This window comes from Neomonachus schauinslandi, chromosome 8 (genome assembly GCF_002201575.2).
Source record: "Neomonachus schauinslandi chromosome 8, ASM220157v2, whole genome shotgun sequence".
Lineage (NCBI taxonomy): Eukaryota > Metazoa > Chordata > Mammalia > Carnivora > Phocidae > Neomonachus > Neomonachus schauinslandi.
Window position 1 is genome coordinate 95,999,619 of NC_058410.1, and position 22,773 is coordinate 96,022,391.

A 22,773-nucleotide genomic window follows, 5' to 3' on the forward strand; every position below is an offset into this window, starting at 1 on the left:
GAAGATGACCACAATAATTGATAAGTTTATCGAACAACCATGCATTTGTTGCTGAATGTATTTTAAGTGTATCTATGAGTTTAATATCCTCCACAATCTTGATTCCATAGCCTTATCTTCTAGAGTGGTTGAGTTTAATATTCTACTTAGGGTTCCTTCTAAAACCCTGTCTTCTTTCTCAGGTAGATTTTTTTTTTTTCCACTGTCTTCTTTCTCAGGTAGATATTTTTTTTTTTCACTGTCATCTCCAGAGGGGCCAGCAGGGTGCCTGTGCTGGCTGGGAGGTCTAAGAGACGGACTTGGGCATCAGTTTTAGCTCTTCTGTGGCCCAAGTGGCCTATACCTAGCTCATCAGTTTCTAACTTCCTTTCAAGCTTATCCTGTAAAACAGGCCAGTTACAGAAAAAGGGATAGAATCCCAGCAGCCTGACTAGAGGAATGACAGCCTTCCTCTCTGAAGTGTTGCAGCCCAAGCAGGCTTCCGTAAGCCCATTTCTGAGGAGCTGGCGGACGACCTCAGCACTTCCCAGGCACCTGAGTGGCTGTGAACTTTTATTTGTTTTGAAGAAAGTGTCACATGACCTTCGACATAAAAATATACCTTTGAAGCTGATATACCTGTGAAGCCCTGATGTCCCTATCTCAGACAAAACTGAGTGAGTGGAGGAGGGTAGATTTGAGAGGTAATATTCTTCTTTTTTAATTGCAGCTATGGATACCATCACCGTGATAACAGTTTGGGTTTTAAACAGCTGGGAGAGAAAGCTCATTCTGCAGTCAGTATATTTATAAATAGTTGGTAAGATATGTAATTTGCTGGTAAATGCATATTATGATAATGAACACCCACACAGAAAAGCTGATCAAGTGAAATTACACTTGCAGGCTGGGATTGAATGTCTTAATAAAGAGATTATTATAGATAATTGGGGAAACATGATAGTCTTAACATTCTTCATTTCATGCTTACAGTCTAAGCTAATTGAAAACCCAGAGATGCCATTGGAATTTTAAGTTATATGTGTTGAAACTATCTTTGTAGCCTCTCTGCACTTTATGAACAATGTCTTCAATATATTTAAGACATTTATATATAACCTAGAACGTAGTGACAGGAAATTTGTTCCATTTAAGCATTTATACTATAAAACTGCATCTTAAAGATTGACAATCATTCAAAATTTGTGTCTCTACTCAACTGATGAATAGACACAATCTGAATAAATTCTTGCATATATATCAAACCAATAAATAAGGAGAAAATGTGGATCTTTATTTAGTCTCTGAAGTCAGAGGATAAAGAATAATATCATATATTAATAAGATAAGACTTAATCTCAGATGAATTAGGTCCTTTATTGAAACAACATGTTAATCTCATTATCTAAAAATCTACAAACATTTTCTCTTTCACGCTACACATATCAGGGACTCAATGGCCGAGTAAATTAAATATAATTTCCCAAATATTCAATATAGACTGTCTTTTCAAAGTTTATATGCCCATTAAAGTTTACCTGAATCTTTAATATATTTTACTATCTTCTAATAAATGTTTTCCATAAATGTGTATATATATATATTTCCATAAAATGTGTGTGTGTGTGTATATATATATACACACACACATATATATAATTAGTGTGACTGTAAAGAAGGGCTCCGTTATTATTTCTTTCAGACCACCAAAGAACAATTCAGCAGTAAGCTCCAAGAAGAGAGATTATGAATCTCCATTGTCTAGAAAAATGTTTGGCTAACAGTATATGCTCATTAAATATTGGATGACTCGTGAGACAATTATATCTTTAGTGCAAAAAAGAAGTTACTTTCCTTCCAGTAGGAACCATTCTGTGAAACTATGCATTTACAAAGCAAGTAATCAAGGAACTATGGATATAATTCTGGAATAATCTTAAAACTTAAAAGTGTGAATTAATGTAACATATTCAAAAACATACTTTAAAGATCATTAAAATAAATATTAACACATTTTATTTGTTTTTGAGTATCAAGTGTGTCTGCCAGAAGTTAGGGTTTGTGGTCTTTTTTTTGAAAAAGCTATAGGCAATAATAAATATAATGAGTTGCAGAAATAATTTAACAAGCTATTAAATATTTCTGGTAATATTTTCAGTAAGACTAAGAAAGAGTTCTTAGTTATTTTGTACCATGAGTGAGATAGCATTTGCAAGACTTTCCTAAAAGTATTTTGATAGATATGGATAAAGTGACCACATTGTTCACTGACTCCATCCATGCTGGAATATATTGGCTATGGGACAATTATGATACCACCATCTGCTTCTATAATTATGTTATTGATTTAACTTAGGATAAAAATAAGAAACACAATTCATGAATTAATCTCAAATAGAAGATATTTCACAACAAATTTTTAAAAATTGGGCTAAATGTTTTTGGACTTAGATGTTTGAACTTCAGAGAGCCAACACTGTAAAATGTAATTTCCTATGGACTTTTTAGGTTGTGACTATCACACACATGTCCTAATTTTAACATTTTAAGCTGAACATGGACTTCTAAATAGCCTACATAAACAAAGCTTATACTATGTAAAAATCATTATAATAAACAGTCTAATGATCAAAATGATAAGAACCTACTTTAATTCTTTCATATTCTTCTTGAAAACATTAAGTGATTAACAATTTCATTTAATATTCAAAAAGTTAATTTCATAAATTTTATTGTTTGATTTTGTGGATGGTAAACTCAATTTTGTATTGCTTAATTTAAGCCTTTATAATCATGTTAAGTAATTATGGGTTAATATAAAATCATTTTCAAATAGTTTTCCTAAATTACTTCTGAAGGCTGAGTTTAGATTTTTAAATATTCAACAGTAGGGGCTCCTGGGTGGCTCAGTTAGTTAAGTGACCAACTCTTGTTTGAGCCCCAGATCCGGCTCTGTGCTCAGCACAGAGCTGGCTTAAGATTCTCTCTTCCTCTCCCTCTGCCCCTGCCCCTGCTTGTGCTTTCTCTCCCCCTGTCTCTCTTTCACTAAATAAATAGAATAAATAAAATCTTTAACAAACAAATAAATAAATATTCAATAGTTGCTGGCTTTTTTAAGAAAATGTCTCTGCTACAGCTAGATAATAAAATGCTAAAGTTTGAAATGAGTTTTAGATATTTATATTTTTTGCTCAAAGTAATTAGAAAATGATGTAGCTATTTATTTAATCAGAATAACTGGCAGGATTCCCTAGCTCTGCAATCTTTTTTGCTAATGAAGGTGAATGCTACTTGATTAAAAAAAAAAAAAGAAAGAAAAGCTTATAAAAGCAGTCCACAAACTTATCAACTAATTACCAAAATATTTTAGAGAAAATACTATTGATACATGTTAAATAATAGGTGGGTATTTTAATCTATCATTTTCATAAACTTGAAGTATCCAACTTTTGAGTTGAAAGCTTAGATTTAAATATACTTCTTTGCTTCAGAATCTGCAAATAATTTATGGCTCAATTTCATCATTAATTAACTAACACATTCTGATCAAAGGATTTTTAGGCTGTTTTCCAGATAGAATTCATTGTATAAGAATTGCATAAGACATGTCAGAATTGGTCCCCAAACCACCTTCTTTCCAAACACACTTCTTTAGACCGCATATCCCTACATGACAGAAACTAGAGGTTTGGACCCTCTTTTCTTCTACAAGGGATAGTGCTCTTATATGGGTTTCTTGCTTCTTGGACACCCTTTCCCCTCTTCCCTGTCTGGAGAATTTCTCCTCATCTTTAATTCTTTGCTGAAATGTTAGCAGCTCCTTTGTAAACTTTTGTTCAAATGGCCAGGACTGAGTTTGTTCTCTCATTTGTGCTCCCACCACTTTGTACACCAGTATATTTAAAATACTAATCACACTATAAACATTTGTTTATTTGCCTTTCAGTCTCACTACATAATGTGTTTCCCTAGGCAGAATCTATTTCTCTCCAGGTTGGCATAATTCCTGGCATATCCTAAGTACTCAAGATGTTATTTGAACATTAAATAAATGGGACTTAAGACTCTTAAGAAATACTCTTACCATTTTGGAATTTTCCATTCCTTTTGTTTTTGTCTACATCATTAATGGGGAAAATTGGGAAAAGATAAAGATGATCCAGAGAAAATACAGCAAGTGAATTGCAAAAAAAAAAAAAAGAAGAAAGGAAGGGGAAATCTCAATTTCAAAAAGGGCTAGTTAGTTTTTGGGATAAGAGACACAGTAAACTGTGAAATTTTAGTTAATACAGGACTTTGGATAATATATGAAAAATAATCCCAGGGTCTTTTAAATTTTATCTTGTTGTAGTGAAACATACACCTAATTTTTCAGTTCCTGCCTTTTTGCTTTTCAGTGTTCCAAATCAAAGTATCAAGGTAGGAGTTCATATAAATTCAAAGATTCAAATACTCAAAAATACCAGCTCCATAAGCAACCCATGGACTATCCTGCTTTTGGTAATACATTTTCTAATGTGCATAAATGTACATCTGTCTAGTAAACAAATGCTTTCCTAATGATTAAGTTTCCTAACTATGAGCCATTGTTATATATTTATCCAGATGAGGATAGATCCAGTTTCCTCAAATTTAATGTAATAATTTTGTAACTAGTACATGACACACTAAAATGCAGGATTAGTTGATTTTCTGTCATTCTTTGCTGTGTCCAGGTTTATGCCATCATCAGGCATCGATAGAAGTGTTTCCACTATTACAGAAAAACCTTCAAAGGCAGTCACCGAGAGTTTTGAACCAAAGGAGCATAAGGCCTCCAAACTTCTGCTTGTTTAAATTTAACTGCCATACATATCAGACTGGAAAACAAAAAGGATTCATAATTAGTATAATTCTTAAATCAGAAAATAATTATGCCAGTGATAGCTTATCAGCTTAATATGTTATGAATAAACATAGCATATGGAGATAATTTGACTCAGAGAAGAGCATAGGTCCACATACTCAACTCCAGTCAGGTTTCCAGGCAGGATATGGTTTAAAATGAAAATTCCCAGTTGTATCTGAAGCCCATTAAGAAACTTAACACTTGAGGCAATATAACCTCATACTATCTTGTAAAATGTTAATCATTCCAGAATACGTATTTGGATCGTATAAATAGCCTTTTCTGTTTTGGAGAATTTAAGAAAAGCTGACATAGTCAAATCTGAATTATAGGAAAAGCCTTCCTTTTGTTCCCTATCTGAAAAATATGAAAACCAGCTAACTGTGCATAGTAGTTCCAAAGGACCAGTAGGTGGAACTACTCTGTGAAATTGTTTTGGGTTTCAACCTGGTTTTCATGCTTTTGCAAGACGATATTAACAGGTGTCAATAAAATGCACAAGGCCAGCTTTATAATGGCTATGCAAATCAAATTTTTAGTTTGCATATGTAATCTCAATGTCAGCTTATGGGCCATAATGTACTCACCGCCCCAGTGCTCATCACACACTGTAAAGAGAGTGGTTTTATTGGCTAAGCCAGGGAGCATGGTGCTGCACTCCATGACGATGGCCTGAGGAATCATTATAATGCAGGAGACAATCCAGATGATGACAATGCTATTCCTGGCCCTCTTGGCTGTGCTCTTAAACATCAAAGGGTGACAGATCGCATACCATCGATCCAAGGCAATGCAGCTCAGTGTGAGGACAGACACTGACACTGACACGGTCTAGAGAGGAAAAAGAACATAGGACAAGAGAAACCTTGGTGTTAAATGGATCATTCTTAATGTGCTTACCGGAGAAGAGAAAGGGTCACACAGATAATCAGATTCAAAGTTGTAAGAAAATATTTCACGTAACGTTTTTTTACCAAATAATATAATATTAAAAATATATTAGGGAAAACATATTTCCTATTAAGCATGATAAAGGTGCTATGAAAACATTGCAGTCACTTTATGCCAAATGTGTTATATGACATGTCTTGCTTTTAAAATAACCATGAAAGACTATGGACTCTGAGAAACAAACAGAGTTTTAGAGGGAGGGGAGGGGGGATTGGTTAGCCCGGTGATGGGTATTAAGGAGGGCACGTACTGCATGGAGTGCTGGGTGTTATACAAAAAAAATGGATCGTGGATCACTGCATCAAAAACTGATGATGTATTGTATAGTGACTAATATAACACAATAAAATTTAAAAAAATTTAAAAAAAAGTGGCTAAACACCTTTAAAAAATATCATATAGAAATTTGATTGCAATGCATTTAATTAGCATTTTTTAAAAATTATGGATACCTCAGTCTATATTTTCAAATAACAAAGGCTATTTGTACATTGGTTCATTTCCAGCATGTTGCACCCAAAGGCAGGAGTTATGTTAGAAGCAAATTCTGTATAGATCTCCTCACCAGAGTTTGCTTATTGCTGGTGTAAGCAACTCACCTCTAAAACTCAAATAGGTTCACCTAGTCGAGATTTTCATAATTAATGCCATCACAAGTGATACTTTAACTTGGAACTTTAAGGAAATAGTAAAGATACATGTTAAGCATGCCTATACCCACATAATCAGTTTATGTAATTATATGTAATGTAACTCCTATCCTGGATGAATCATTGATTCTGGTATCACTCTCAAAATCCCATCTTTAAAAAGAAACCTCACTCCCTTTTCCTTTCTTCTTAGTACTTACAATAAATATTATGTGATATAGTACAATTATTTTTGTTTAACTTATTTATTGTCTGCCTTCTCTATCAGAACAAAACTCTGTAGCAGGAGGGACTGCTACTGTTTTTATTTGTTTATTCTCACAACTGTGTCCCCAGTACCTGGCACAATGTTTGATGTGCTTAATAATTTTTTTTTGAGTTAAGGAATAGTTATAAGCCTCAATCTAAGGTAATAAAGGTGGTCCGGTCCTCTCTCTCATTTTTCTGTCCTGGTTGTATTGATCCCACCCTATGTGGAAGGGTAGCCATCTCTGTTTCTTAGCTCAGGACCTTCTTTGTGGATGCATTGACTTTGGGTGCATATGACTGAAAAGGATCTAAGAGCCTGGACAGTACAGGAGAAAGGTCTCTGGGCTAAGTGTCACGATGACCAACCTGTTTTCGCTTCCCACCAGCTAGGTGTGCACTGTCGGCTTACCCATTTTATAGGGTTTTTTTTTTAAAGATTTATTTATTTATTTGAGAGAGAGAGAGTACACATGTATATGTGACAGGCAGGAGGCAGAGGGAGAGAATCTCAAGCAGACTCCCTGCTGAGCCCAGAACCTGACATGGGGCTCAATCTCATGACCCATGAGATCATGGCCTGAGCAGAAATCATGAGTTGGGCACTTAACCGACTGAGCTACCCAGGCACTCCATCCATTTTACAGTTTTAAGCCAAATGCTTATATGTTGTTATTTTTTTCTGTTAAATGAGTGAAACTGACAGGATACAATTCTTGTTACTCTGATTCTTTTGATTCTAATCGGAGGGGGAGACGAACCATGAGAGACTATGGACTCTGAGAAACAAACTGAGGGTTCTAGAGGGGAGGGTGGTGGGGGGATGGGTTAGCCCGGTGATGGGTATTAAAGAGGGCACGTTCTGCATGGAGCACTGGGTGTTACACATAAACAATAAATCATAGAACACTACATCAAAAACTAATGATGTAATAATGTATGGTGATTAACATAACAACAACAAAAAAAGGCAGTATAGTTGAAATCAATTCTGCAACCAGGTTTCCTGGGCATGAATCCCACCACACTTGATAAGTGTATGATCTTGGGTAAGTTCCTTAACCTCTCTATATCTCGGTTTTCTCATCTGTAAAACTGGATGATAATAGTACCCAACCATGGAATTATAGGGACAGTCAGTTGAGATGTGAAATGACTAGGCCTGGCCTGCCCCATAAATGCTATGTAAGTGGTTGTTATTACTTATTATGATTATGGCAATGATTATGGTGATTATACTATTACTTTTCTCTTCCATTCTCAAGCTTGGCAGTCTAGCTTTTAATTAGAACGGACTGCTTTTTAGTGAGGAAAAAAAATCACAGAAATTACAAGTAAAAGACTAAACTATGCTAAATTCTTGGAGGGTTAATTGCATTTTAAATGTAACTTTACAGGCTGAACTCTATCAGAGAGGGTTTAGATGGCTTGATGACTCCTGAGAATTACTTGGTCCATCTTAGAGCTGATTCATGTGTCCTTCTCAAACCAACGCTTTTCCTTCCAACTCCCATTTTTCCCCCATAAATATGCCAAGCACTCAGGACCCCTCAATACTATTGGTAACTTGGGAATAGAACTGTGGTAGCCTAGATCTGCACAGCCGACCTTTCATAGTTGCTGGGCCGAGGCTATATTTATCCAATCTAGCTATCAGAAGTGTAAAATGCTCAGCAAGGCTTAGTGATTTATCATTCATGAATTCTAATCAACATGGGTGAATGGGATAGAGGTAACATGGCTCAAATTAAAAAGTCATTTCTAGTATTCCCCTTTACTATTAAATAGTAATTATCACTTAAAAACAGTTCACTTAAAAGACTGCCATCCAGTGACAACAGTGAGCCAAAGAGCAGTGGTTCTCTGTTATGTGGCTACATGAGAGAATATGTTGACATGGTTAACCTAACAGTAGAATTCATTGAATGGACCCTTGGCAATTGGTGATTTAATATTCACTATTTGACTACTGTATTTGCTGGTGCATAATACACACTAGCATCCAATTCACAACATTTTCTTGGGGGGTATATAAAATGGCATCTTATCCCAAGTGATTACAAATGACAGTTTCTTGCTGCTTTCACTTCTAGGAGTGCACTTCTGTGTGCCTTTTTCATTTAGAGTTTGATATTAGCGTAAATCAACCTGGTAGCAAATGATTTGAGAATGAGTCCAGTGGAGATTATGAATGTTATAAACAAAGTGGGATAAGATGATGTGAACTTCTGCTGTTAGGTGCTTGACCTTTCACTCATACTGTGGGCACCCTGTAGTCTGGGCAATGCTGGAGACTTGCTTCAGTAGATGATGAGTCTGTTCTATGCTAGCATATAGCTATGACAAAGAGGCCTCAGAGATCCATGGCAAGTAGAAATGGAAATTTGGGGGCACCTGGCAGACTCAGTCGGTACAGCATGAGACTCTTGATCTTGGGGTTGTTTGAACCCCACACTGGGGACAGAGATTACTTAAAAATGTTTAAAAACTAAAAAAAAGAAGAAAGAAAAGAAACAGAAATTTTGCCATATCACAGATTTGGATATAGGCACTGAAAGATTGGAAGGTGGGAAAGTGTGACTGAGAGTGAAGGAGCTTATTCCGCCACCCACCACCCACCACCTCCATTTCAGGCGGCTTTTTGTTCTTCTTTTCCTGACATTTCCTATGTAGAGCTTCTTCTGCAGCTGAAAAAAAAGTCACTCTGAAAAAGTAGCCAACTGCTCCTATAAGTGTGAGAAGAAAAATGAAGTATGTTATAATTTTCTAAGAAATTCATGTTAATTATTCTGTAAATAGTCCAGTAAATGTTAATGGTCTTGGATTTATAGAATTATTAAAGATACAAAAGGGTCATTTGAATTATTCAGCTAAGCTTCATTACATTTGTGAGATTTTTAGGATTTTTGAGCATTTTGTGAAGTGTTATTGTAGATCAGTCATAAAACTAAAGGTTGTATTATATTCTATTTAGAAGAAAAAATGGCATATAAGTCATAGAAAATTAATGCATGTTCAATGAATCTTAAATACAACCGAATAACCTTAAAATCTGGCTGGATAAACATTTTTGTAATAATTTTTTAAGCATTCAGTGGGACTTAAGTTTCATATCAGGGACAAAAGCCATCGGTTTCAGAATATCACAACTAAGGGAAAACAACTTCAAATTTGAATGAATGGCTTATTGTTCATTGATATTGCTCATTCCATTTGGGGAAATTCTATGGAAAATGGGCAATAAATGTTGAGAGAATTTGGAGATACTAGTTTTACCAGTGCCCCAAGTTTTTTGTGCATTTATAACTTTTCATCAAGAAGCAATGCTGAATGAGGTAATGAATGGATCTAGTCTTTTTTCATCTGACTCAGATCTTGTGGTTACTCAGTAGTTTTCCTTGGCCTATGGAAGAGAGAATCAACTGAGATCTTGACTAGACAGGACACTATAGAGAAGGAAACAAAATCTCTCAGGAAATGAAGATGTTTCATCACTGTAGGACTTGCTAATAAGTTGTGCTAAATGCAATTGTACTATCAATAACTTTAAGAGAGACCCATGTCCTGCATCACTCACTGGATACACACTGCATCCAGTCTGTCCTTGGTTGCTCATAGGAGAGTCTGGAATACCTGGTATATAAGAAGTTATCATTGTGCTTTAGAGCGGAACTATACCTACTACAGGGTGATGCACTCCTCCCTCATCACCCCACTGTTCATTGAGGAATCTTCTGGTTTGCAGAGAGAGCATAGAATACTCTCACTTAGCCAATAGAAGAATCTGGACAACTGCCTGTATCTTGAAACTTAAGATGATCCCTCAAATTTTCCCCTGGATGGTTATTAAAACCAAGAGATGGTAAAATATTAGAATTCTGGGCTATTTGCAATTTCTCCAGTGTCTCCATGCAAAACCATAACACCAATTTCTTACTGATTTTTTTAAATAAGGATACTTACCTTTGTTGCTCAATGGACTATTTATCTCAAAACAGAAAAAGTTACTGAATTTTATTTTTGTAACACATTCATGGTTTTCATCTGACTGACACAGACTAAACTTATAGCTAATGTTTGCAAAAAAGCTTATAATGTCCGTGGCATTTTATACTTTCTATACTGTCAATGATGTCTAATCTAATCTTAAAAATTATCACTTTTACTTATGAGGTTATTGAAGAACTATTGGGGTAAAGATCTCTTCATAACACTTCAGATCCAAAAGCATAATCAATATAATTTCTAGCAATGGGTTATTTGTGTCTCCTCTGACTTTTGTTTTTTATTAAAACTTTACTTTGGGGATACATTTAAGATCACAGCAAAATTGAGAACGTACAGAGATTTCCCATATACTCCCTGTCTCTCCCATTATCAGCTTCCCTCCACCAGAGGGGTACATCTCTTACAATTGATGAACCTACGTTGATACATCATAATCATCAGAAGTCCATAGTTTATATTGTGGTTCACTCTTAGTGGTGTACATTCTATGTGTTTAGAAAAATGTATAATGACATATATCCACCATTATACTATCATAATCTGTGCTTATCACTTCCTACCTCTGGCAACCATTTATCTTTTTACTGTCTCTCTAGTTTTGCCTTTTCCAGAATGTCATATTATTGAAATCATACAATATGTAGCCTTCTCAGCTTGGGCTTCTTTTACTTAGTAATAAGCATTTAAGTTCCCCCATGTCTTTTCATGGCTTGACAGTTCATTTCATTTTAGTGCTGAATAATATTCTACTGTCTGGATGTACCACAGTATATTTATCCATTCACCTACTGAAGGACATCTTGGTTGCATCTAAGTTTTGGAGATTGTGAATAAAGCTGCTATAAACATTTGTATGCAAGTTTTTGTGTAGACATAAGTTTTTAGCTCCTTTGGGTAAATACCAAGGAATGCAACTGTTGGATCATATGAAGAGAGTATGTATAGTTTTATAAGAAAACTCCCAGAGTGTGTATCAAAGTGGCTGTACCATCAGCAATAAATGAGAGCTCCTGTTACTCCACATCCTCACCAGCATTTGGTGTTGTCAGTGTTCCAAAATCTGGCCATTCTAATAGGTATAAGGTGGTATTTCATTGGGATTTTAATTTGCATTTTGCTGATGATATATGATGAGGAGCATCTTTTCATACACTTCTTGCCATCTGTAGATCTTATTTGGTGAAGTCCTGTTAAGGTCTTTGGCCCATTTTTTTATTGAGTTATTTGTTTCCTTATTGTTGAGTTTTAAGAGTTCTTTGTATGTTTTGGATGTCAGTCCTTTATTATATGTATCTTTTGAAAATATTTTCTCCCGGGTCTTTGTCTTCCCATTCTCTTGTCTTTCACAGAGTAGAAGGTTTTAAATTTAGTGAAGTTGGCTTATCAATTATTTCGTTCAAGGAACATGCCTTTGGTGTTGTATCTAAAAAGTCATCAATGTAACCAAGATCATCTAGGTTTTCTTCTTTGTTATCTTATAGGAGTTTTATAGTTTTACATTTTATACTCAGGTCTACAATACATTCTGAGTTTTTGTGAAGGGTGTAAGGTCTGTGTCTAGATTTTTTTTTTTTGCATGTCCAATTGTTCTACCTGCACCAATTTTTCATTATTGGGAGCATATTTTCATCCCTTCCAAATACTGTGATCACCATCTGGGAGACCGGATGGAGTAGGGAATGTGGGGTGGAGGATGGTTACAGGAAGACAAGCAGGGAATGGCATGATCTCATTCACTGTCCAATTGCTAAAGGGAATCCATCTCTTTGAGGGCTGTGGCTATGGCCACTAGCTTAAAAACATTTCACTTTCAAAGATTTAGAACTATCAGAATATCCACAACAAAATTATTCTCTGAAAGCATCTGTTCTCAATTTCTTATAGGACAATTCACTGTAGAAAAGCTACTTTCACACAGAACAATAAAATGTCTAATGATGTTGATGAGGATGATGACTGATGTTTGTTGAGAATAGACTATATTTTTATAAGATCATCATCTGCCAGAGAGTAATCACTATGCCAAGTAATTTATATAAATTAGCTAAGGAAAATGTCATAACCATAGGAGTTAGCTATAATTAAAATTATTATCCTTCTCTAATAAGTGAATCACAAAGAGCTTGTGTATTTGGCTCAATAGCATACATCCAATAAATAGCAGAACAGAGATTCCAAACCTGGTAGCATGATTCAGAACCAACACTAAAATCTGTTCCCTGCATTGCTTTGATCACATAACTTTAATTTCTCAGTGTGAAACAAAACCACTTATAAAAATAGACAGGCCTTGCTTATTTGAACTAGAAGAGGCTCAATCATTAATTTGTTCAATTTCCTTATTTTACAGTGGGAAAATTTGAAATCAGAGAAATAAAAGGTTTGTTCAGCATCTAATGATGACTTGAGGATTCTGTTGTTTTATTTTTTACCCAGAACTTAACTTATTTACCCAAAAATTATCAAGTATTACTTTTCTTAAGTTTGCTAATTCCAGAAGCAGGTATATTTCTCTCTTAGCTCACTAATTAATTTACCAGATGATTATAACTGAAAATACTTTTCAATCCTTAATTGAAAATACTTTTTCAGTAGCTTCTGTGTTTGGATAAAAAGAAGTGTGAAAGACAATTACCTGTAAATATGGAATAACTTTACAGAGAGACTGTCCAAAGAACCAGGTCTCAGTGATGTCTACCACCAATGTGGCTGGAAGGCAGGTAATGGTCACGAGCACATCAGCCAGAGAAAGGTTGACTATGAAGTAGTTGGTTACCGTCCTCATGTGGTGGTTCTTCCACACTGCCACACAAACTAATTTGGGGGAAAAAAAAAAGAATAGTTACTATTAAGGACTAAATATTTTTGTCCTTACAAAATTTAGGTTGAAATCCTAACACCCAGTGTGATGGTATTAAGTGGTGGGCTTTAGGAGGTGAATAGATCATGGTGTTAGAGCCCACAAGAATGGGATTAGTGCCATTATAAAAGGGACCCCAGAGAAATCCTTTGACTCTCCCACCATCTGAGGACAAAATGAAAAAAAACTGCTGGCTATAAATCAGGAAACTGGCCCTCACCAGACATTGAATCTGCTACAGCCTTGATCTTGGACTTCTCAGATTCCAGAACTGTGAGAGATACATTTATGGGGTTTATAAGCCACTAGTTTATGGTATTCTGGTTATAGCAGCCCAAATAGACTAAGACAGTAACTATACAAAGAAAATAGGTACTGATTAGGAAACACTGCCAAACTAATTAATGCTCCTGTAAAGACCACAAATAAATATTGAAAAAGGAAGATGATTTAAAGCTGTACTGTTTTCATTGAATCAGTCAGTTTGTGTGAATGCTGAATCCATGCTTACCATCAGTTCATTTACCTTACAAGACATTTCTCAATGGATCATAAGACTGCATTAATTTCTACTTGATTTTGAATTGTGATTCCCAGAAATTGAGGAACAATCTTTGATTCTTCTTTGTATTCCCTAGTGCTCAGCATGTAGCAGAGAGTCAAGAAATATTTACTGGAGTGAGATGAATTAGGAGCTAGCTATTTTCAATGAACTGTAGTGTTTGCCTCAACCATGACGTTTAACCTATCTACTCCCAAACTCTGCATTTGGAACTTTTAATTGATGAGGAGGTTTAAAAGACAAAAGTCAACAATTTTTCAGCCCCTATTATTAGCAAACACTGAGCTATATGGTTCATATACTTAGGTCGTTTAATCTTGACAATCCCAAGGGAAGACATTGTTACCATCATTTTATATATGCAGTAATTGAGACACAGGGAATTCATGGAGCTTGGCTAGGGACAAATGGCTCATAAAGCACAGAACTACAGCTACAACTAGGGATTCAACACCAAGTGACGTGTTGCTTTTTTGTTGGGGGGGCTGGTGAACTAGTTATAACAAAGCACATATATACTCTAGAGACTCAGTCCTCTTTCCTCTCTATTACTCTGGATGGCCTCTAAACATCACCTCAAATCAAACACATTTTTCAATACTTTCTGGGTTGAGCCTTCCTCATTGCCTTTCAGCTTATCTTCATTTTTAAAAGCCGTTCTATCTTGGGCGCCTGGGTGGCTCAATTGGTTAAGCGACTGCCTTTAGCTCAGGTCATGATCCTGGAGTCCCGGGATCGAATCCCTCATTGGGGTCCCCGCTCCGTGAGGAGCCTGCTTCTCCCTCCAACCCTCCCCCTTCTCATGTATTCTCTCTCTCTCTCTCTCTCATTTTCACTCTCTCAAATAAATAAATAAATCTTAAAAAAAAAAAGCCGTTCTATCTTATTCAGTTGCTCTTTATGGAAAGAACATCCAGTTCCCCAATTCTCTGTTTTTCTCTGTGTGGTGTATCCAAAGGTTACATAATCACTGGCTCAAGAATTATATAGGTGTAAGCCCTGTTACCCCCATCTACTGATGGGTTGCTTCACTGACAGTAACTGCAAATTTGCCTTGGGTATCATCAACCTGTCAGAGCTGTCACCTATGCACCCAAATGATGCAGTGATTGTGGAAAAATAAAAGCACATTTTGTTAAATTTAAGTCACTAAGTAAAGATTTCTTTTTGACGATTATGTACCACTTATTAAGAGTTTCATATGCTGAAGAAACTGAAATTATCTTCCAGTCACCAGCATATGCTAAGTTAATAAAATCCCTGAATTCCTGAGGATTTAATTTTGAAAACTTTACATCTTTCTCTAATTCCAGAACATTAGTACCCAAAAACTCAGATGAACTTTATTAGGGTAAACTGTAGTCTTTACTATTTGAAAGTGATAATGCTGAATGATTTACTTCCCAGAAACACTTGAAGACACACACACACACACAGGCACACTCTCACTCTCAGTTGACTAGCACATTATCATGACTTGTTATGAGAAAATTGATATAAGTCTCACACCACTGATATTTAGTCAACAAATGGTCCAAATGGTACAATTTTGGATCTAGGAAAGAAAGTAAGACTTAAAAAAATATAAGCAGTTCTAGATTGACTCCTAATTCTCCATATTTTGGAGGTGAGGCAATGATGGAAAGACAGTGTTGATGCATTATGACTAGCTAATATGAGAAAAGTATATTTTCAGGAAATATTTCTATACTATTTACTATGTGTCATGCCCTGTTCTAAGCAATGTAAATTATTAACTAGTTTCAGTCTAATGATAATGCTATAAGTGATTACTATTACTATCCCTGCTTAACAGTTGTGAAACTGAGGCTAGAGAAGTTAAGGAAACTACCTAAGGACAAATAGTTTGTAAGTGGTAGAGCTTAGGTTTAAATCTTATCCACCGCGCTATGCTATCTTAATATATCTTTTTTTAGTATAGTTGATACACAATGTTACATTAGTTTCAGGTATACCACTTAGTGATTTGTCATGTGTATACATTATGTTATGTTATATTCACCACAAATGTGGCTATGCCATCTGCCTTGTTACATTACTATTACAATATCATTGACTGTATTCCTTAGGCTCTGCCTTTTATTCCCATGATTTACTCATTCCATAACTGGAGGCCTGTTACATCTGATAAGGGGTTAATATCCAAAATACATAAAGAACTTATACAACTCAACACCAAAACAACAGTCTGATTTAAAAATGGGCAGAGGAGCTGAATAGTCATTTTTCCAAAGAAGACATACAGATGGCCAACAGCCACATGAAAAGATGCTCCACATCACTAATTGTCAGGGAAATACAGATCAAAACCACAATGAGATATCATTTCATACCTGTTAGAATGGTTAAAATAGAAAAATACAAGAGAGAGAGATTGGAAGATAGCAGTGGAATAGGAGGACCCTAGGCTCACCCTGTCCCACAAATACAACTAGATAACTTTCAAATCATCCTAAATACCCCATAAATCAACATGAAGACTGGAGAACAAACTCCACAATTAAAGGTAGAGAAGAGGCCACATCAAAGAGGTTAGGAAATGCAGAGATGAAGTTTGTGAAAGAAACAGATCATGGTCAATGTGGTGGGGAGGGAGTCACAGCTGCAAAGAAGGCTAGAGACAGACTAGCACACAAGGGAGTGCATGGGGAAAACAAATCCCCATAGCAATTAGGGTGGTAAGCAAGAGGGGCTGAATTTTTTGAGTTCTTGCAAACAGCAGGGCTTAAAGCCTGGAGTTTTAAAGGTGAGGGGGCTTGGCTGGGATAGAGCCTGGAAAACATTGGGGCTGCTCTTAGAGAAAAGGAAAGGCAAATAGCCTGAAGACATACAGCATGGAACCAGCTATCTGAAGTGCACCTGGGGCACATAGTGGGGAGGTTATTCATTCATCTCAGAGCATGTTCCAAAGAGGCAGCATTCATGGAGAGACACTTCCAGGAACAAAGGAACTGAGTAATGCCATTTCCCTCCCCCATCCCTTAGCATAAATACAGGGCTACCTGTGGGAAGCAGCACAGTGTCCACACTGCTACCTAACTTGCTTACACCAAGACCCACATCACACTCCAGTGGAACTGCCCTTCTTAGTCATGCTCATCTCAGTCCCAGCATGGTGCCCACCTCCCCCCCACCCTGAGAAACTGGCTCAAACCCTTGCTCACACTGTGTTTCCCAATGCAGGAGTTTTGCAGAGCCTCAGTTCTGGAGGCCACTGTGACAGAACTTACTTCACAAACAGACCAGAGTACACCTAGTTAAAATATGCTACATTTTGGCCAGGGACCAAACACTGCCCACAATGGGCAATGAGAGCTTCTGCAGATGACTGGCCTGAAGGACAAAGCAGCCAGGACAAAACAGCAGAGCACACACAGCACACATGGAAACACTCCTGAAAGCACCAGGCCCTGGAGAACATGGGACACTACACAGCAAGGCACTACATGACCTCTTTTTCATAAGGCCATTACCTTCAAGAATAGGAGATGTAGCTGACTTTCTTAGCACACAGAAAAAGGCACAGAGACTTAGACAAAATGAGGAAGGAAGACAGAGAAATTTATCCCAAATGAAAGAACAGGACAAGGCCATAGCTGGAGATCTAAGCAAAACAGATATAAGTAACATGTCTGATAGAGAATTTAAAGTAATGATCACAAGGATACTCAGTGGACTTGAGAAGAGTAGAAGACATGAAAGAGATCTTTAACACAAAGATAAGAAATAACATAGCAGAGAGAAAGGGCTCAATAAACAAAATGAGAAACATGCTTGATGGAATGAACACTAGGCTGAAAGAGGTAGAAGAATGAATTAAGGACCTAGAAGACAGAGTAATGGAAAGTAATCAAGCTGAACAAAAGAGAGAGAAAAAAATACTTATGCAAAATGATACTAGACTTAGGGAACCCAGTGACTCCATCAAATGTAATAACATTCAGATTACAGGAGTCCCAGAAGAAGAAGAGAGAAAAGAGGGCAGAAAATTTATTTGAAGAAATAATAGCTGAAAACTTCCCTAATCTGGGGAAGGAACAGATATCCGGATCCAGGAGGCACAGAGAACTCCCATCAAAATCAACAAAAGCAGATCCACACCAAGACATATTGTAACTAAATTGGCAAAATATAGTGATAAAGAAAAAAATTTAAAAGCAGGAAGACAAGGGGCAGCTGGGTGGCTCAGTCATTAAGCATCTGCCTTCGGCTCAGGTCACGATCCCTGGGTCTTGGGATCGAGCCCTGCATCAGGCTCCCGGATCTGCAGGAGGCTTTCTTCTACCACTCCCACTCTCCCTGCTTGTGTTCCCTCTCTCACTGTGTCTCTCTCTGTCAAATAAATAAAATCTTTATAAAAAAATAAGTAAAAGCAGGAAGACAAAAGAAGACAGTAACTTATAGTAGAAAACCCATAAGGCTAGCAGAGGATTTTTCAGCAGAAACTTTCAAAGCCAGAGGAGAGTGGCATGATATATTCAAAGTGCTGAATGGGAAAAATATGCAGCCAAGAATAGTCTATCCACCAAAGTGATCATCCAGAATAGAAGGAGAGATAAAGAGTTTCCCAGACAAACAAAAACTAAAGGAGTTCATGATCACTAAACCAGCCCTGTAAGAAATACTAAAGGGTACACTTTGAGGGTAAAGGAGAGACCAAGAGTGATAGTACAAAGGTAGGGAACACAAACATAAAAACAATAAAAATGAATATTTCTGTAAAAAATCTGTCAAAGAATTCACAAAATAGAAGAATGGAAAACATAATAATATATACCTAAAATGTGGAAAGGACAGGAGTAAAATTGTGTTCAAACTTAAAAGACCATGAAATTAATATAGATTGCTATATGTACAAGAGGTTATATACAAACCTAATGGCAACCATCTATCAAAAACCACTAATAAATATACAAAGAATAGAGAGAAAGAAATCCAAATGTATCACTGAAGAAAATCAACAAAACATGAAAGAGAGAAAGATAAAAAAGATTCAGAGAAAATCTTCAGAAACAACCACAAAATAAGTAACAAAATGACAATAAATACATATCTATCAATAATTACTTTGACTGTAGGGCGCCTGGGTGGCTCAGTTGGTTAAGCGACTGCCTTCGGCTCAGGTCATGATCCTGGAGTCCTGGGATTGAGTCCCGCGTCGGGCTCCCTGCTCAGCGGGGAGTCTGCTTCTCCCTCTGACCCTCCTCCCTCTCATGCGCTCTGTCTCTCATTCTCTCTCTCTCAAATAAATAAATAAAATCTTTAAAAAAAAATAATTACTTTGACTGTAAATGGACTAAAAGCTTCAATCAAAAGGCATGGGGTGACAAAATGGATACGCCATCTATACCCTGCCTACAAGAGACTCATTTTAGACCTAAAGACACCTGAAGATTGAAAGTGAGAGGGTGGATGGGGGTGCCTGGGTGGCTCAGATGGTTAAGTGTCTGCCTTTTGCTCAGGTCATGATCCCAGGGTCCTGGGATTGAGCCCCATGCTGGGCTTCCTGCTTCTCCCTCTCCTCCCCACTTGTGTTCTCTCTCACTACTTCTGTCTCTCTCAAATAAATAAATAAAATCTTTAAAAAAAGAAAGTGAGAGGATGGAGAAACATCTATCATGCAAATGACTGTCAAAACAAAGTCAGAGTAGCAATACTTATATCAGACAAAATAGACTTTAAAACAAACAGTGTAATAAGAGACAAAGGACACTACATAATAACAAAGGGGACAATACAATAAGAAGATATAAAAATTGTGAATATGTACCCAACATAAGAGCACCCAAATACATTAAACAGTTAATAACAAACACACAGGAACTAATCGGTAATAATACAATAATAGTAGGGGACTTCAACACCCCACTTACATCAATGGACAGGTCATCTAAACAGAACATCAACAAGAAAACAATGGCTTTGAATGACTAGAATAAATGGATATACCAGATATATTCAGAACATTCCATCCTAAAACAGCAGAATTCACATTCTTTTCAAGTGCACATGTAACATTCTCCAGAATAGATCACATATTAGTCCACAAAACAAGCCTCAACAAAATCAAAAAACTGAAGTAATACCATTCATCTTTTCTGACTACAATGCTATGAAACTAGAAATTAATCACAAGAAAAAATCTGAAAAGACCACAAATAGTTGGAGGTTAAATAACATGCTTCTAAACAATGAATGAGTCAACCAGGAAATAAAATAAATAAAAAGTACATGGAAACAAATGAAAATGAAAACACAATGGTCCAAAACATTTCCGATGCAGCAAAATTGGTTCTAAAAGGGAAGTTTATAGCAATACAGGCCTACCTCAAGAAGCAAGAAAAACCTCAACAACATAAACTGGCATCTAAAGAAGCTATGAAAAGAATAACAAAAATTCTAAAACCTTCAGAAGGAAAAAAATAATAAAGATTAGAGCAGAAATAAATGATACAGAAACTAAAAAAATAATTGAACAGATTAATGAAATCAGAAGGTGGTTCTTTGAAAAAGTCAGTAAAATTGATAAACCTTTAGCCAGATCTATCAAGAAAAAAAAAAGGGAAAGGACCCAAATTAATAAAATCACAAAGGAGAAAAGAGAAAAACAATACAACAGTAATATAATTATAAGAGAATATTATGAAAAACTATATATCAACAAATTGGACAAGGAAAAGAAATGATAAATTTCTAGAAACATATAAACTACCAAAACTGAAACAGGAAGAAATAGAAAATTTGAACAGACCAATTATCAGCAAGGAAATTGAATCAGTAATCAAAAAATTTCCAACAAACAAAAGTACAGGACCAGATGGTTTTACAGGCAAATTCTGTCAAACATTTAAAGAAGAATTAATACCTATTATTCTCAAACTATTCCAAAAAATAGAAAAGAAAGGAAAACTTCCAAATTCACTCTTTGAAGTCAGCATTTTCCTGATACCAAAATTGGATAAAGACACCATCAAAAAAGAGAACTACCAGCCAATATCCCTGATGAACACAGATGCGAAAATCCTTAATAAAACACGAGCAAGTTGAATCAACAATACATTAAAAAAATCATTCACCACGATCAAGTGGGATTTGTTCCTGGGCTGCAAGGGTGGTTCAATATTCGCAAATCAATCAACATGATATATCACGTCAATAAGAGAAAGGTTAAGAACCATATGATCATTTCAGTAGATTTGGAAAAACCTTTTGACAAAGTACAACATCCATCCACGATAAAAACCCTCAACAAAATAGGTTTAGAAGGAACATAACTCAACATAATAAAGGCCATATATGAAAAACCCACAGTTAACATCATCTTCAATGGGACAAACCTGAGAGCATTCCCCATACAGTCACAAGAAGACAAGGATGTTCACTGTCATCAATCTTATTCAGCACAGTACTGAAAGTCCTACCTCAGCGATCACACAACAAAAATAAATAAAAGATATCCAGATCAGCAAGGAAGAAGTAAAACTTTCACTACTTACAGATGACATGATACTATATATAGAAAACCCAAAAGACACCACCAAAAAACTGCAAGAACTAATAAATGAACTCAGTAAAGTTGCAGGACACAAAATCAATGTACACCAATAATGAAGCAGCAGAAAGAAAATTAAGAACCCAATTTCATTTAAAATTGCATACAAAATAAAAGATACTGAGGAATAAACCTAACCAAAGAGGTAAAAGATCTGTACTCTGAAAACTATAAAACACTGATGAAAGAAATGGAAGATAACACAAAAAAATGGAAAGACATTCTGTGGACTGGAAGAGCAAATATTGTTAAAATGTCTACCCAAAGCAATCTACATATTTAAAGCAATCCCTAGCAAAATTCAAACAGTGTTTTTCACAGAAGTAGAACAAACAATTCTAAAATTTGTAGGGAACCAGAAAAGACCCTGAATAGCCAAAGCAACCTGGAAAAAGAAAAGCAAAGCTGGAGGCATCAAAATTCCAGTCTTCAAATTATATTACAAAGCTGTATTAATCAAAACAGTATGGTACTGACGCAAAAATAGACACATAGATCAATAGAACAGAGTAGAAAACCCAGAAATGAATTCACAACTACATAATCAATTAATCTTTGACAAAGCAGAAAAGAATATCTAATAGGCTTTTGCCCATTTGAAGACAGCCTCTCAAGAAATAGCGTTGGGAAAACTCGATAGCTACATGCAAAAGAAAGAAACTGGACCATTTTCTTACATCATATACAAAAATAAATTCAAAATGGATTTAAGATCCAAATGTGAGACCTGAAACCATAAAAGTCCTTGAAGAGAACATAGGCAGTAACTTCTTTGACATTGACTGAAGCAACTTTTTTTTAGATAGGTCTCCTGAGGCAAGGGAAACAAAAGCAAAAATAAACTACTGGGACTATATCAAAATCAAAAGCTTCTGCGAAGTGAAGGAAACAATCAACAAAACTAAAAGACAACTTACAGAATAGGAGAAGGTATATGCAGATGAATATCTAACAAATGGTTTGTATCTAAAATTTATAAAGAACTTATAAAACTCAATACCCAAAAACCAGATAATGCAATAAATAAATGGACAGAAGACATGAACAGATATTTCT

General features: G+C 35.9%; 1 protein-coding gene across 1 annotated transcript in view; it reads right to left on the minus strand.

Moving 5' to 3' along the window:
• The window catches only part of HCRTR2 (hypocretin receptor 2), a 110,877-nt gene that overhangs the window by 29,082 nt on the left and 59,022 nt on the right, over window positions 1-22,773 (minus strand). The window contains exons 2-3 of the mRNA XM_021692089.1: window positions 13,358-13,536; window positions 5,455-5,698 (exon numbers count right to left, since the gene is read on the minus strand). Of these exons, the coding sequence (XP_021547764.1) occupies window positions 5,455-5,698; window positions 13,358-13,536 (423 nt within the window). The remainder of the gene's footprint in view (window positions 1-5,454; window positions 5,699-13,357; window positions 13,537-22,773) is intronic.